The 18,658-nt window shown below is 38.6% G+C and overlaps 1 protein-coding gene across 1 annotated transcript; it reads right to left on the minus strand.

The window, feature by feature from the left end:
• Nucleotides 1-116: 116 nt before the first annotated feature.
• Nucleotides 117-3,762, minus strand: LOC110379976 (probable RNA-directed DNA polymerase from transposon BS). The gene is made up of 2 exons (XM_064034298.1): nt 2,332-3,762; nt 117-140 (listed from the first exon to the last, which is right to left on the minus strand). The coding sequence occupies exons 1-2, from the start codon at nt 3,760-3,762 to the stop codon at nt 117-119; spliced, it is 1,455 nt and encodes a 484-aa protein (XP_063890368.1).
• Nucleotides 3,763-18,658: the final 14,896 nt, after the last annotated feature.

Consider the following 18,658-nt stretch of genomic DNA (forward strand, 5'->3'; position numbering starts at 1 on the left):
TAAACTTGTACCAAACGACTAAAAATGTCTCTCGCGGTACAGCGACCGAGGAAACAGACAGAAGCGACATAGCTTTGACGCTTCACTTAGGTGTATATTTATCTGCCTTTTAAGATCTATATGCTACTCCTCTTTACGTACTGAAATAACAATACGGCTCAAATTAGAATGCATGAAGTTGAATGTCGTGGTGTTAAATTAGAGTGTTTTGTTGTTAATTATTCATTTGATTATAGGCTTTATTTACATATTGGTGTTCTTTGATGCTGTCAGAATCATTCATTTTTTTTTCATTCACATCGAAAATCAGGTACAAGCATTTAGAGTTTAATCAAGGACTCATGCACATTCACAAAATGTTCATCAGATATCATACAGTATTTGGCGTAATGATGAATGCATGATCCAGTAATTAGTACCTCATCAACAAAACTCAAATTCTAATCAAAGCTTGTACTCACACGAGTACAAAATGTCACTGAGCCTTTACAAGTAGGTACATATGTGTTCTCCACGGAGGAAGGAAATGTGAGCGGAGACGCAATAAGGTAGGTAGCTCAGGCGCTTTCTTGTAGGTCAAGTAACTTACAGCAGACGGGATCAGTTACTAGAATTAATAGGTGTTTTGGTACCCCGGCAATTTAAGACAAGTCTATCAAATATTGGCACTTATTGGTTGGTGATTTGTGGTTTAAAAAAAATGGCCGGGTTTCAAAGCAGATGTATGAAGGTGGAGATAGTAAAGCTTCTCGTCCCTCAAATACCCGCATATTGGCGCGCTACTTTCTTAGGAGGTTTAGCGTTATGACATCTCCGCTGGTCACTTTGTTCTCGATGGTGTACTCATACAAGTACAGTCGATGTACCGTTACTGTCCGTTTCCCCTCCATGCTTTGATTGGCTTCATCAAGCAATGAATGTGGATCACCGTATTCAATGGATTGCAAGTTTTAACGACTGTTGCATTGAGATATGTTGCCGTTACTTTTACTGTGTGCAATTGCTTTCCAATGGGAGGGGATAAAAATCTTTTGCACGAAAAAAGGCTGAGATTTTTTTATCAAATAAAGAAAAAACTTAAACTCCAAAAAAAGTGGCATATTTGTCCTTGCCGTCGGAAATATCAAGTCTCTTAATTAAATGATCTTGATTTTAATTTTCTTATTAAAGTCATTCGCCATTAGAAGACAATCTGGTAACGAAAGCTTTTAATGGACTTATTTCATTTATAAAAATAAAATAAATTACATTTTACATAAATTAATATATATGAGTACCTAAGTAGTCGGTTTCTGTTTAGGATTTGAGTGCTAATTATAACTTATTTGCAGATAATAAACTAAGAACCGCCTACACCTTTGATTCATCATCATCATCATCATCATCATCATCATCATCTCAGCCATAGTACGTCCACTGCTGAACATAGGCCTCTCCCTTTGATCACCTTTGATTGGTATGTAATTTTTCAGCGGCAATATTAGGTTTTTACAGGTACACATCCAATATGGCGTAACATTCAAATTCTATTTTTTTCCTAGTAAAATATTCTATCCATAAACTAAAAGTGCAATATCGTATAACATGAATGAGTGATAGCTCGGTGGAGAATAAAAATTCCTGTTATTGTTCAGCTTGATGCATTGCGTGATTTCAACTAAATATTAATGATTTTTTTACGTTTGTTTGTTGTTTTGTTTTTAAAGTTATTTATTTTAAACTAGCTATCATCCCCGGTCTTGAGGGAATTGCTTCGAGCAAGATGCCTTTATATCTGTTCTCGACTAGTTCGAATTGCGTAATTTTCGTAAAAATATATTTCTGGAGACAAACCATACTTCCTTCTTATGATATACTTACACCATCGTCACAGCCTTTTTATGGTCCCACTGCTGGGCACACGCCTCCTCTCATATGGAGAAGGATTGAGCGTTAATCACCACGCTTGCTCACGCTTTGCTGCGGGTATGTGATTTCAGACATTGTAGTCCAGGTTTCCTTAAGACGTTTTCATCATCATCATCATCTTCCTGCCCTGTTCCCAAGTCATTTGGGGTCGGCGCAACATGTCTTTTTCTTCCATTCCTCTCTGTCAGACGTCATACTTACATCCACTCCCTTATGCTTCATGTCCTCTTTCAGGCAATCAATCCATCTTTTCCTCGGTCTACCTCTGCCTCTCCATCCTTCCACATTCATACTTAGCACACTCTTTGTAGCATGCGTTTCACACCGTCTCATCACATGCCCATACCACGACAAACGCTGACCTCTCATTTTTTCTATCACTGGCGCTACTTTCAGGCTTCCTCTGATATACTCATTCCTCACTTTGTCCATTCTGGTAACCCCACACATCCATCTCAGCATTCTCATCTCTGCGACATGCACTCTTTTCTCATCCTTCTTTTTCAATGCCCAACACTCTGAGCCATACAGGACGACAGGTCTTATTACGGATTTGTAAATTTTGCCCTTCAGTTTGAGGGGCATCCGTGGGTCACAAATGGTGCTTGTTACCTGTCGCCACTTCATCCATCCAGAATTGATCCGATGCGTAACGTCCCTGTCCACCTCACCGTCACTTTGGACGAGTGAACCAAGGTACCGGAAGTCGGAGCAGACTGGTAGGGGCATGCCGGCTAGGGTTATGGTCATGGGTCTTGATAAACCGCCAAAATCACAATGTAGGTACTCTGTTTTGCTCTTGCTGACCTTTAAACCCACCGTCTCGAGTCTTAGCCGCCATGCCTCCAATCTGCTCTGGACCTCTGGCCCACTCTCCCCCACCAGAACAATGTCATCGGCGAAAAGCATACACCAGGGGACCTCCTCCTGTATGTCCGCTGTAAGGGCGTCCATTAATAACAGGAAGAGGTAAGGACTGAGCGCCGACCCCTGATGTAAGCCAACGCCTACACTGAAACTGGCGGTAGTGCCGGCTGTGGACCGGACTTGTGTACTGCATCTGCCGTACATCGCTCGGATCAACTGCACATACTTAAGGGCCCACCACAAAACCTCACGAGGTACCCGGTCATATGCCTTTTCGAGGTCAACGAACACCATATGTAAGTTCTTGTGTGCGCTCCTGTACTTTTCGCACAATTGGCGAATACAGAATATAGCGTCCGTTGTACCCCGACCAGGCATAAAACCAAATTGGTTTCGTGAGATATCACTCTCTTCTCTCAGCCTTCTTTCAATAATTTTCTCCCAAACTTTCATACTATCTGACATTAACTTTATTCCCCTATAGTTATTGCAGTCCAACACATCACCCTTGTTCTTAAAAATGGGCACCAGGAAACTATTGCACCATTCGTCCGGTATTGTTTCCTCTTGCAACAACTTATTGAAGAATAAAGCTAACCACTTCCATCCATTCATCCTCAATAACTTCCACACTTCCACTGGTATTTCATCCGGTCCTAACGCTTTGCCATTCTTCATTCCATTCAGTGCTTTTCTCATCTCATCCACACAAATGTTTCTGACTAGGCCCTCATTTACTGGTTTATTGTAGAGCACACCACTCCACACATTTTCTTCATTCATCAGTCTTTCAAAATATTCCTTCCACCTTCCTTTTATTCTCACGTCATCCGAGAGGACCGTTCCTATTCCATCCCTTACACACTTAATTTTGCTAACATCCCTCATCATTCTCTCTCTAGATTTAGCTAACCGGTACAGGTCTTTTTGGCCTGCCGGGCTATCTAGAGCATCATAGTTTCTCGTGTGCTTTTGCTCTTGCAACATTAAGACGTTTTCATTCACCATTTAATCAGCCATTAATGTCCTAGATATACTTAGAAAATACGTACAAACTTAGAAAAGTGTCATCGGTATTTGCCTGACCTGGTATCAAACCCACGCACTCGTACTTTGAGAGGTTGGTTCTTTACCCACTAGGCCAGCACGACTTGGATAATCCATACTTCTTCTTAAATATACCTACACCATAATTAACAATAATTAATTTTACATGATGAAAGTAATTTGACACGCATAAAAATTGCTTGAAGATTAATTAATTTGTGTTGAGTAATTATTAAGTCATCATTAATTAGTTTCCCTCAGACGTGTATGTATGTGTTTTCTTAATAAAGTGGGATGCGCGTAAAATTACTTGAGATGGTACTAATTAACTTTTGAAGTAACATTTTTACTTTAGAATATAATTTATATTATGGGTAATAATGAGATGGCTCGTTTTTCCTATATTATCTTATTACAGAGAAAATTATAATGAAACTAATTTCTGTCATCGGTCACTCGAATGAAAAGTAGCTTTTTGCCCCATAATAATAATGCCCGATATCGGTGGCAACCTATTTTTTATATTTTTAAATGTTTTTTATTGTTATATTTAATATTTTAAAATGTAAAATATATGTTCTAAAATAAATAAATGACTAAAATAATGGCATCCCTTGATAAATGAGCTCAGTACCACTGTTTAATTTTCAAATCGAACCTGAAGTACTTGAGATGAGCTGTTTCAAGCACACAAACAAACACATTCTTCGGCTTTACAATATTAGTATAAATTAAACTAAAGCTACTCTCACTTCTTATTTTCAACTCCACACAGTAATCAAATCAACGTTATAAGGTAACTCGGCACGTGTGTTAGAGTGGGCACTCGATACCGCCCGGTATCGATAGCTTTATCGATTAAAATACTCGATACTCGACTTTATAAAATGGTAGCTGATCAATTAGTTAAAAATGTTTCATCTTTATTATAAGAGTAAAATTAGTATTGTAGATTAAACTAAATCCCTCTAATTATTTTCAACTCCATACAGTAATCAAATCAACGTTACACGGTAACTCGGCACGTGTGTTAGAGAGGCCACTCGATACCGGCCGGTATCGACAGCTTTATCGATTAAAATACTCGCTACTCGACTTTCTATGTAATAAAATGGCAGTTGACGAATTAGGTTGGAATTTTAAAATTTGAGTATCGTGATCATATTAGGACTTATCTGTGTTAGAAGGGTACCTGCGGCCCACAGTGGGATAGTTAAAATGATTAAAATATTTTTGGGTGTACCTAGGACATCAATTATCTACAGACTGATAACGAAGGAAAACATCGTGTAAAACCTAGGCTTAAAAACAATTACTGACTAATAATGAAGGAAAACATCGTATTAAACCTAGACTTAAAAAGTCTGAAATTGCCAACCCTTTTATTATTTAAAATATTTCTAGTGACAATAAAGATTAAAAGAAACAATAACACTATACGATAAACAGTTAAAGAATGCACTTTGAATTTTCAAAACATATTAAGTTACACAGGATAAAATGAATTTCAAATATTCAAGCCAAGTACAGCTAGAAGCATCATAGCCAATGAATATTGGCAATATTTTGACGGACAGCTGATCCTGCTTGCTGAGCCGGTAGCGCGGAATTAGAGTAGCCAATCATTAGAGCTCACGTTATTTACCGTAGTATGGTAGTACCTAATACGGTACAAGTGGTAGGTAAGGGTTGCAAAAAAAAAAAGATTTTAAAGGTTTTTTGTAATTTAATAAATCGTATTGTATAATGCTGTACAACAAAAAGTAAAGAATATGACTGTAAATAAATAAATGAAAAAAAGGTAGGTCCTACTATTTTTCTTGTTTGTGTAATAGAGGGAAATGAGTTTTGCTAATTGCAAATTAAAAGAACTCAGTTGATCTTTCATCATCACTTTCTTACACGAATTTTATCTATCTATCGTTCATTATAAGAAAAAAACTAATAACAAAACAGAAATACTACTCCCTCTAATATAAAAGCAAAAAAAAAACCTCTCAAAAAAAGCAAAAACAAACTAATAATTTGATTCACTACCTTTGATACGCGATTTCAATGACATATCTCGCAAAAAAATCTTGACATTTAATTACGGAATAATTCGAGAAAGTTCGAAAGCCCCTCAAGGAGTCATCAGGGCAGATAATAAGAAAATAAGAGGGTATAAGGAAAATCTTATGATATCGCCTCTGCCACTGATTCGTTCTGACAGGACGGCATCAGGCTATTTTGTTAGAGAGTTTTATGTGCGTTTGTGTGCTATAGGCGTTTTTGGCTATATTTTTTTTATTTTTATTTTGTTTTATTATATTAAGAACTATTGCGGTCGAGTATAGTTTTTTTTGTGTGGTAATTTATACACAGAATTTTTTTACTTTCATTCTGGCTCAGTTTGTAAAAATAAAATAAAATATAAAAAAGTCATTACTAAATCTGAAAATTAGAAAAAATCTTCTTTCACGGGTACATTTTGAGTGTTATCTTTTCAACTGACTGGCCAAAAAGAAGGATTCACAATTTGGATGCTTGTTTTTTACATATGAGATTTAAATAAATAAGCAACTGTCAGCTTTTTTTCCCAATTAAATAAATTTAGTTTGTGCGTACATGAAGACTTTTAAAAATTTCGTAAACACTATTAAAATTTCAAAACGTTTAAAATAAGTTTTTAACAAACTGTCAGTCAAATAAACTTATCAGTTTTATCGTTTAATCAAACTTTAATTATAATTGACAGACTGTTATGCATATACGTGGTAATTATAGTAAAACTTTTAATTAACGAGCAAGTGATCAATTACAGCTTGTTATGAAAAAACTAAGTTTGGCCTGTGACGTTGCTTATGGCGTAAGATTTTATATTGTTGTTTGTTTCTGTTAAGAAAATACTTAGCTCATTGTTTACTATAAAAATTCTTCATGGTATTTTTTTATATGATTTTCCTTTAGTTTATAATTTTTTGGTATGTTCCCTAGTATTCAAGGATGTGCTGCAATTTTTTTTGCAAGCGGTACTGAATAACCGATGGGTTGAAGTTTCCCTGTTCATAATTTTTAATTAATTTGTATGTATTTTCATGGCCTTAGATCATCCTCCGAGCCTTTTTCCCAAACTACGTTGGGGTCGGCTTCCAGTCTAACCGGATGTAGCTGAGTACCAGTGCTTTACAAGGAGCGACTGCCCTATCTGACCCCCTCAACCCAGTTACCCGGGCAACCCAATACTCCTTGGTCAGACTGGTGTCAGACTTACTGGCTTCTGACTACCCGTAACGACTGCCAAAGATGTTCAATGACAGCCGGGACCTACAGTTTAACGTGCCATCCGAAACACAGTCATTGGCGTCTAAGATATAGGGGAGAGTGGGGGAATTACGGACGCGGGGTAAATACGGACTAGCAAGTATCTACTCATTCAATCCCCCCCGCAGCAGCCCGGTGCTGTCATCTGTTTCTTTCCACCATTTTAGTGCCACGCAAAAACTTACGACAGCCGACTGCGCACAGTTTCAAAGGTAGGTAAAATTAAAAAAAAAAGTGAATATTGATCTAATTTTTAGTGTTTTACAATTCGAGGGACAGGTCTGTATATTAAGTGATGGTAAAAAGTGATATTTTCTATGGATAGGTTTGTCAATGGAGTTTGAATCGCCAATGTTGTTTTTTTACGAAACGTTTTCATAACCGACAAATTTCTCTCTTTGATTTAAAATACCCAGTTAGGTTAATTGCGGACAAGCCTCGTGGGGTAAATACGTACGTCCGCAATTACCCCTAATTCGATAAACTATTATGAAATTAATCAATAACTACTCATTTTTATATGCCTCGGAAATATATGTTATAAGAAAAAAATCGAATCATTACAAAAAGCTGTACAAGAAATAAAAAACCCGTGGATAACTTTTCATCAGGCGGAAGAAAAATATGGTATTCCCAGAGCTGGGTATTTGTTTGACAAAGTGAAAAAGGGCAGTGTTTCTACAATACCAAAGAGAGGATAAAATCCGTTTTTAACGAAATGCAAGAAAACTAACTTAAAATCTTGATTAGAATGTTGATGTTGAAATGTTGATTACTTTTGCATTTATTGTCAGGAAGTGATCCTCCCACCGAAGACTGGATTATGTGTTGAAAGTGTGGGTAACAAGTGGGCTCATGAGAACTGCACTGCAGGAAGTTCTTCTAAAGACTTTTGCCAGTGATTTTTGCTAGGTCCACCTAGTCCGTAAATACCCCATGCTGTCCGTAATTAACCCAGGGTCAGTCCGAATTTACCCCGAGGGCTACGGGTAAATACGGACTGACAAGGTTTTGTTTTTGCTAAAAATATTATATTTATTGATTGGTCTCGTATGAAAAGTATAATTTATTTTGTAGATAAATAACTAAAGATTGATAATTAATAAAGACAGACTGATTATTACTAATAGGACAAATGTTGTGCGTTATTTCCCTTCAGCGTCCGCAATTCCCCCACTCTCCCCTACTTAGAAAGTACATACAAACTTAGAAAAGTTGCATTGGTACTTGCCTGACCTGGGATCGAACCCGCGCCCTCATACTCGAGAGGTTGGTTCTTTGCCCACTAGGCCACCACGACTTTTCATGGATTTTTCATGGCCTTAGATACTAAATTAAATTGTTATTTAAATTGTTATTTTAATTGCTTAAAATCCACGAATGACCAAAATTCGGCTAAGGTCCAAAAATCAATACACGCAGTCATCCACCCTACAATACCGAAAAATACACCCTGTGTAACAGCAATCACGGTAACATATAAATTGCACACAGAACACAAAACCTCAACAGCAATTTGACTCATCCAAATTAGTTATACTATTCAGACTTAGTAAGAGTACACTGCACACTAAAAGATCGGCCCTCAGTTGCTCCTTTCGTTGGCAAACAATTATTTTTTAGACCATCGCGATTCCTATCAAAGTTTTCAGTCGGTCTGATACTGGCTAAATACCTGATCCTTTTAATGTGTGTACTACCATTTATCTTCATACTGATTTATGACCCCAAACAAACTATCGGCAGACTAAAAGTACGCAGAGTGCGGTACTCTATGTTGGGGTCGATAACCCCAAGTCATCCCCCCAATAGTAATTTTGATATCAATCATAATAATATTATGTTATAATGCTAATGATGCATTTGTTTGGCGATTCTTTGTATGGGGGAGGGTATCTAATGATATGAGGTACATAATAAATGTATGTTTGTTACATATTTACGCAGAGGTCATTGCAGTCCAGAGTATTTCTTGATTGAACTTGAAGAGAAAGAAACAATATTATTTGTATACTATATAAACCTTGGGAAACCAGTAATAAGAGTTCGTAGCTAATTAGCAGCCACAAGGGTCAACAAATATTAAAATTGCATGCAACTGCGAATAATATATGAACAACAAAACAAACAAAAAAATATACAACTTCGTAAAAACAAAAAAAAAACTACGATAACGTTTGATGGAAATAAAAGGCACTGAAGCTACAAAAATTCTATAAAATATTCTTTTTTACGAGTATTTAATAATATACTTCAATATTCAATACAAAAAATTGGTTCAGGTGTACATAAAACTATTTAAATTATTCATATTAAATGGACTGCAGTCAAAACGCATTTTTCCTAAATGTAAAATTCTGCCATTGATTCGTCCTATTCACTTTACACAATTTTATGTATACCGAATTTAAACAATACATTCTCTAATATATCAAACAAAAAACTTTTTACCAACCATTAATACGCCTAATGGAATATTCACTTATAATACCACAAGAGCTTCAAAATTATCGGGAAATACCCGATAATTTTGAAGCTCGTGTGGTATTCGGGGGATTATTTTTCCGTCCCAAATGTCGGCCACAACCTGTCAGTTTGACATAGCAACGACCAGAGAAAATATTCAAAAAAAATTATCAGTATAATACCATGTAGGTTGTACCACGTGACGTCGAATGGTGCAATTCTATTGGTCGATATTTGGGTCGGAAAAATAATCATCAAAATGCACGTTTCAATCACCATTTAGCGGCTTCAATGAATGTAAAATTCACACTTTATTTCCACCGGTGCGCTAAACCTATTTTATTTTGTTATCTCTATTTATTTTAGCACATCCATCAGGCAGAACAACTAAACTAGGTTTTACTCACTGACCTCTATATATATCACTGGACAGGCTGTTCCGTACGTTTGACAGCAATTTTTTTGTGCCCATTTGAAGCGCCAATATTGTCTAAGCGAGTGTCCACAGAACTAATTTTGACGTATAATTTCAAATGGCTGTGAGAGAAGTGTTTGTTCATTGGTTCACTGTAAAATAATTTTAGTACCATGAACACTCGCTACGTCTAACAGCGCCAAAATGGCGATTATCAAACGGGCACAAAAGCACGTTGACAGCAGCCTGTCCAGCGTATAAATATAGAGGTCAGTGGTTTTACTGCAATCGGAAAAATGAGCTTTTATTGACATACATGCCAAATTGGCTGGATTCAATGGTTTTTAGTTATTTTTATTTTTGTATAGCCATTTAGCTATGAGAAAGTAATGGCACGCGGAAAACAACTCAAATTGGTTGAACAGATCTCATGATCACCTCAAACGTAAAAACTGTTCTTTTTATGCTAAGCTTCATCTTTGTCCCCTAATTTAATCTCGTAAAACCGTTGCTGGTTCAAAGACAATGTTAGTTTTTCTTCCACAACTCCCAAGTTCCTAGAACACGGTAAGCATAACTCTTTAAAAAAATCTTGCAATCACAAATAAATAAATGGATACGTTTCAGAATTTCTACTCATGGCAATAATAATGAGCTCCGAAAAATCGGATAAAACAGATCCCATTAAAATAAAATACAATTTATTCTCTAACCATTATTCAATCAAAAACCTCAATAGCGGTAATTCACAAACATGTTACTAATTCATTCATGAATTATTCATTATATTCAAATGATATAGTAGTTCCAATCAAAGTGTACTACAAATGCGAACGGATTTTAAGCCTCATTATGAATTAACTATGAGCTTAATGAAAACATACGCCTGAATAGATTTTGAAATGCACCCATTATGCCTATCCGAATTTAGATATTGATTAGTCAAGTTTCCATAATTATTTTGCCTAGAAATTATTACGTACCTAATACCTATATTATTATCAAATGTAAAGCTTTTTTCGGCTGTCATTTGAATATCTTTGGCAGTTGTAACGGGTAGTCAGAACCCGGAAAGTCTGACAACCAGTCTCGCAGCTGGGTTAAGGAGGCTCGTAAAACACTGGTACAAAGCTGCGTTCGGTTTGACTGGAATTCGACCCCTGCTTATATAGGGAAAAAGCTAGGCAGATGATGAAAGCTTTATTGTAAAAAAATATAATGCTATGTCCGGATAAAATTAGTCTATTTCCGTCTCCGTGGTACCACTTATCTCCATATCAAATTTCATCTCAATAAATTAATCCATAGCGCTTATGTCAAAACAATCATAATTATCTTAACTACTAACGTACCTAATGTTAACATCTACGAAATTAGTAATCATATCAAACAATGGTACTTAATCAAAACACATGAATACCCAAATCGGATATAATCAACCGTGGAACTAATTTGACCGGCAAATCTATTTTCTCACCACCTGCTTAGCTATCATTATATACCTACTATTAATAGATAATTGTGTCTTAATATTTAATGCCCGTTTTCACCAACAACCTCTTACCGTTTCCCTATCTAAAAGCTACTTTTAATAAGGACCCCTCCCAATTTGACACCTACCTAAATTCATTTTCACCACACTTGTACATGGATCCCTTAAGTAAGTGACAGATTACTAGTTCTACAAACGATAATGCAAAGTCGATATTTTATCGATAAAATGATTTTTCTGTACTTCTTAAGAAATAAACGTCTATCGAGTATATATTACTAAAGCCTGTGAGTTTTTTTTCTTGTGATGTTATTTTAATTTAACTTAAACTACATTACGCTATGTTTTATGCAATAAAACAGTAAAGAGGTTTTCTATAGGTGAATTTTTACCTATGTCATTCGCGCGTTTGTCAAATTGACTGATGTGTATGTGTACATAGAGTGAGGTTAATTTTGGGTTTATTATTGTTGAATAGATAAGTTTATTTTGGCAGAGAAGAGAAAACGAGGATAAACCTTTCTTGCAGAAGAAAAAGACAAGCTAGTGAAATTGCTGACGTCTCATAGAGACACAATATTAAACAAAAAAACCGGCCAAGTGCGAGTCGGACTCGTGCACGAAGGGTTCCGTAAATTACAGTTAAATCAACCTATCTCAAAAACTATAAGAGATACTTTGATCAAACCAAAAATCGTTGAAAGAGTTAATTAGCATGCATCACCTCTATTTTTTTTAGAATTTTATACCCCGTAGTTATAAAAATAGAGGGGGGGGGACATACTTTTTACGACTTTGAGAGCTGATATCTCAAAAACCGTTCACTTTAAGAAAAATGTTTTTTAGAAAACTTTATATCATTTTAAAAGACCTTTCCATTGATACCCCACACGGGTATGTACATCGAAAAAAAAAATTTCATCCCTCAGTTACATGTATGGGGGGCCCCACCCCCAATTCTTTTTTTTACTATTTAGTGTCATATTTTTGTAGCGGTTCATACAACACATATTCCCATCAAATTTCATCACTGTAGTACTTATAGTTTCCGAGTAAATCGGCTGTGACAGACGGACAGACGGACAGACGGACAGACGGACAGACGGACAGACGGACATGACGAAACTATAAGGGTTCCGTTTTTGCCATTTTGGCTACGGAACCCTAAAAACGGATGTGACCACGAACGAAGCCAAAAACAAAGCTTGGATCCAGTCACAAATAGTTTTAATGCGATAGGATCCGTCTACAGGTAAATGTGAATAATATCTGTGTATAATAATATAAGATATTGCCGTACAACTGTGTTCCTTGTTTTACTGTCGGCTTCATTGTATTTTTGTTCTCCATGAGTTGATGGATTTAAGTATGGGGTTAAAATTATATATTTATTTAGTTTCAGGTGGTGCGAGAAATTGGAAAGACGTGTAAAAACATGCTGCGCCCAGCCCACCTCAAATTGAATTGGTGCAGGAGGATGATGATAATGTTTGGTACATCATATGAGGACTAATATTAAAATATTTGTTTACTATCTTTGTTTTAATTTACATAATTTATTATGTTCAATGTTAGCCTACTTCTTACCTCCAGAGGGTATCCCCTATCACCTAGGAGATAGGCTCCTCCATATTCACCATTTTCGAATCATTGGTATCTACTGCAGTTGTGGTATTTAAGGGCTATTCAAACCTGAGCGATATTCGCTGCCGCTGTGGGTAGAGGTAGATACCGCGCCGGTTTTGCTCAGGTATTTAGTATCAAGTATAGTTACCGGCACGGATATTGAGCTCTCGGCGGAAGAGTGGGGATCGCTTTGCGCACTGTACACAAGGCAATAAACCAATAAATGGCTTCTGCGCAGGTGAAGGTCAGGGCTCAATATCCGTGCCGATAACTACACCGCGGCTAGAGCGACCTGAGCGATATCCACTGCCGCTGTGGGTAGAAGTACATACCGCGCGGCAGCAGCGGCATGCATCCCGAACATCAACAGTAATATTAACGCATACCCACTGAGTTTTCTCTGTCGCAGGTGGTAGCGAATACCGCTTAGGTCTGAACAGTCATATTACCGCATACCCACAGGGTTTTCTCTGCCGTAGACGGTAGCGAATACCGCTTAGGTCTGAATAGGCCTATAGTTGTCCCGGCCACCGCGAAACTACATCAGTGATTACCAGATTTGCATCTGTTATGGTCTGTATATTTGTGGGCATGCAGGACTTCCTATTTTTGAATAATTCAGCGACATCACGACCTAGCAAGTGCATTCATAGCAAGTGATAAGTTATCACTTATAACCTATAATCTTATAAAAAAGTCATGAACATCGTACTTTTTTCTCAGACATCTGCTCTTTCACGTAAGATAGGTACGTGGTCTTCTAATGATTATTATTTTACATATCCACAACCTCCACAGCTTCTAAACTTTCTAAAAGTTTACGTTTCATTTTTTTTTTTGCTTTTTAAACATGGTATTTTTGGTGTTACATAACATATAAAGGTACATTTCACTATCCATTTCCAGAAACGGTTCAAAATATGTTTGTATTCTGTAATGATAATGATAGGGGTTGTTTAAGCAGGCATCAATCGGGCCCCCAAGTTTAAGTGAAATTTTTAGGTTAAAATTGACACCTAGGCTTTGGTGAAAATGAAATTCTTATTAAGTGTTCCGTAAATGCTCCCTAAATTTAGGTATTCGTTGGTGAAAACGGGCATAAGTGTCTTAATTGGCGTCAAGTTTAAAAACGAACAAAATAACATCATCATCAGCCTATCGCAGTCCACTGCTGGACATAGGCCTCTCCAAGTGCACGCCACTGAGATCGATTTTCGGCTACTCGCATCCAGCTCCTGCCAGCCGTCTTGCGCAAGTCATCACTCCACCGTGCCTGAGGACGTCCTACACTACGCTTGCCGAGGCGTGGTCTCCACTCTAGAACTCGTTTACCCCAACGGTTATCGGTTCTTCGGCTAATATGGCCAGCCCACTGCCACTTCAGCTTGCTGATTCGGTGGGCTATGTCGATGACCTTGGTTCTCTGACGGATTACCTCATTTCTGATGCGATCCCTCAGAGAAATGCCAAGCATAGCCCTTTCCATAGCCCGCTGAGCGACTTTAAACTTGTGGACCAGCCGTACCGTCAGTGTCCACGTTTCGGCTCCGTAAGTCATGACAGGTAGGACGCACTGATTGAAGACTTTCGTCTTTAGGCACTGTGGGATCGACGATGTTCGGACTCGACGTAGCTTCCCAAATGCAGCCCAACCCAACTGAATTCTCCTATTCACCTCGTCCTCAAAGTTGTTTCTACCTAACTGCAATGTCTGCCCGAGGTATACATATTTCCGAACAACTTCGAGAACGGCGCCGTGTATCGCAATCGGTTCCGGTAGAACATGTTCATTGAACATGACCTTGGTTTTGTCCAAGTTCATCCGTAGGCCGATGCGTAGAGAAGATTCAGCCAGGTCGTTCAGCATTTGTTGTAGGTCCTGCAGCGTTTCTGCCATGATGACGATATCGTCAGCAAATCTCAAGTGAGAGATGTGTTCGCCATTGATGTTGATGCCACGTCCTTTCCAGTTCAGCGTCTTGAACATATCCTCCATTGCATTAGTGAACAGTTTCGGGGAAATAACATCCCCTTGTCTCACTCCTCGATGCAACGGTATGGGCCTTGTTTGCTGATTTTGTACTTGGACGGACATTGTAGCGGCTTCGTAGAGACATCTCATCACTTGGATGTATCGCCAATCTACTTGACAACGCTGCAGGGACTCCAGAACAGACCAGATTTCAACCGAGTCAAAGGCCTTCTCATAGTCCACAAATGCTAGACACAGGGGCTGATTATACTCTTCGGTCTTCTGTATAAACTGCCGCACTGTGTGGATGTGGTCTATGGTGCCGTATCCGCTCCGAAACCCAGCCTGCTCCGGTGGTTGGAATTCGTCGAGTCTTTGCGCAAGTCGGTTCGTGATCACTCTTGAGAACAGCTTATAGACGTGGCTTAGGAGGGAAATGGGTCGATAGTTCTTCAACTGGGTTTTGTCTCCCTTCTTGAAGAACAGGACGACAACACTCCTACTCCACGCCTCTGGAGTTCTCCCTTCAAACAGGACGGCATTAAAAAGCTTCTGGAGCTAACCCAGTACGGGCTTTCCTCCTGCTTTTAATAGCTCTGTTGTAATGCCATCCTCGCCAGGGGCTTTTCCATTTTTGAGCTGTCTCAGAGCGATCTCGATTTCGCCACTGCTGACTTCTGGCAGGTCTTCGGTGAAATGGCGCGTTAATGTGGCTCTAGAATCCTCATTTCCGGGATCAGGTCGAGATGCATGCGATGCGTATAACCGGCCATAGAAATTTTCCACTTCCGAAAGGACTGCCGGCACCGAAGAAACGACTTCTCCACTTGTTGTGGTCAGCTTCGTCAAGTGGCTTCTTCCAAGAGATTGTACGAACACCTTTGACCCCCGATTCAGCTCAATTGCTCTTTCAATGTCAAGAGTATTGGAGCACCGGAGGTCGCGTCGTACGTGCTTGTTGATCTCTTGGTTTAGAGCCCGCTTAGCTGACGAAGTGACAGGTGGGTTTTCACGTCGTCTCTTCATAAGCCCTAATGTTTCTTCCGAAAGCTTTGATTTCTTGCCCTTACGCTGCATGTTACAGAATCTCGAACCTTCCTCCCTGAGGATCCGAACCACATTTTCGTGGTTCTGGTTAACGTCTGTTGTGGTTTCCACGGCGGCAAATCGGTTCTCCAAATTTGACTGGAACGTTTCAGATCCTGTCATGGTTTGGAGCAGTGTTGGTCGGAGCCTGGCCTTCATCAGACGGAAACGTTCAGCCTTGAAGTTGATATTCAGAGAGCCTCGGACAAGTCGGTGATCGCTACCGGTATTAAACCTATTGATCACGGAGACGTCTCTGAATATGATGATGAAGTCAATCTCATTTTTAGTCATAGTGTCGGGGCTTTGCCACGTCCACTTCCTTTGGGGCTGCTTTTTGAAAAAAGAGTTCATCAAAAAGAGCCCCTCACGTTCGAGGAAGTTGACGAGCATTTGCCCCCTATGATTTCTGCTTCCAAATCCATGGGATCCTACTGCCGATTCGCCGCAAATCTGTACTCCCACTTTAGCGTTAAAGTCCCCCATGACAACGGTGTAATGGGTCTTTGTAGTGAAGTGGAGGGCCCTTGATATGTCATCAAACATATCCTCCACTTCATCGTCTGAATGTGTCGAGGTCGGTGCGTACACTTGCACTACCTTGAGGCTATACCTGTCGGTGAGCTTTAAGATAAGGTACGCTACTTCCACCTCGAGTTGCGCCAGATGCGAGTCAAGCCGTAGCGTGCGGCCGTTGTACGTCGCCAGAGTCAGTTTTGTTTGGTGGCCTCCCGTAACCCGGAGATTCTTAGCACCCCCTGCCCCACCGTAACCACGGTCGCCACCATGACCGGGAAAAGCGGGACTGCCGGGAACTAGGGGCCGTGGCTTTTTTGTGCTGCTCATAGAGGTATTTAGCCTACTGCTATCACGCTGGCCAGACGGGTTGATAGAGGGTTTTTTCCGAGTTTTCCTTCTCTTGCACTGGTGTTTGGTGCATTTTATACTCCATTAGTCGACTTTTACGACACCCACTGGAAGAAGGGGTAGCGACATATGTATTCTTAAGCCGTCGCTACACGGAACAAAATAACGTTTCTTCTTTAATAAAATAAAAATGTGCACCAAATAAAAAACGATGTGTATCAAGAAAAAACAACAATAACGTAACTCAATTATAATAACAACATGATGTTCTTGTACTAATATTATAGAAAAACGAAGTCATATTAGTAATATGGCTAACAAATACGGTTAGAAATATTATTCGTTTACGTACTTTTTTACCACTAAATCAACGACTAAATGAATAAGGTCTTTTATTCAATAAATAAAATATAATATTTTTACTTGTGTCTTGATTAGACTCTAGTACGTACTATTCCTTTATTACACTTCTACCATACAAGACTTTCCTTCATTTAATACAACAATAAAATTCACCTACTATTTACACCCCCACCAAACATCATTTAACCTGCTCCCAAAAATCAACAAGTTTAATTCGAGCCAGCTACAATGAGGTACCAGGGTCACAGATGCTATGCTATCCATCATCTATTCGTCGCGAGTCGTGACGCCCTCATCAATCACGTCTCTAATCACGATGAGTTCGGTTCCAGAACGGTTGAATTAAGATTTTAGGTGCAACAGCAATTTTGGTTGATTTTTGGTCTTTTGAAACAAAGGATTGTTGGTGACTTCTGAAGAGTGAAATCTCTGAATCTGAGAAAAATACGTCTTGGCACGAGGTGTAATTTAAATAGCAAGGCTCTATTTTCTAAATATTTTCGAACTTAGTACATCCTGTTTTTGTAGTCTATATGCTTTACGTTAAATAATTATTTAACGTATTTATTTATTTACGATTATAATCGTAAAATGAAGAACTCTGAATAGGACTCATTACAAACATTCACTATCACTACTAGGTACACTTTGTGTTGCAAAACGGGCACCGAATTTTAAGACGTTTGTTTTTTTTTTATGATTGAACAAATCAAATATAACATTTGTTTGAAAACCTTATAAAACTCTATCACCCTTTAATCCTAAAATCTAGCAAATCGTTCATCTGCCCACTAACCCAAACACCATATAAATAAGGGAGGCTTATCTCGTAAAGTTGTAACATCTTGTAATAGGGATGGGACAGCGGGTATCGATGTTGCCATCTCGACAGGACAACATTTGTCTTGTTTGGCTGGTCTGTGAACGTGGAATAGTGACAGATAATAGGCAAAAGGTACACTTGCAGAAGTATACCGCGTTATCTAACTTTTTTTAAAATTAAATCTTTCTTTGAAATGTTTATGTCATAACGAGTTGTCATTATTTTTTAATCTTGTCTCTGGTTACGATTTTTTCTGTACCATAGTTGCGTTGCACGAGCATTTATCATACAGTATTGCGCGCGGATCGATTGATCGTAAGGGTTGGCGCGGTTGGTATTGCACCAATGGATGGATGGGTGGCCATTTTACCGATAGACAAGGCACGATAAATAAGCCGATTTTCGGCTGATATTTGCACATCT

Source organism: Helicoverpa armigera, chromosome 4 (assembly GCF_030705265.1).
Source record: "Helicoverpa armigera isolate CAAS_96S chromosome 4, ASM3070526v1, whole genome shotgun sequence".
NCBI classification, from domain to species: domain Eukaryota; kingdom Metazoa; phylum Arthropoda; class Insecta; order Lepidoptera; family Noctuidae; genus Helicoverpa; species Helicoverpa armigera.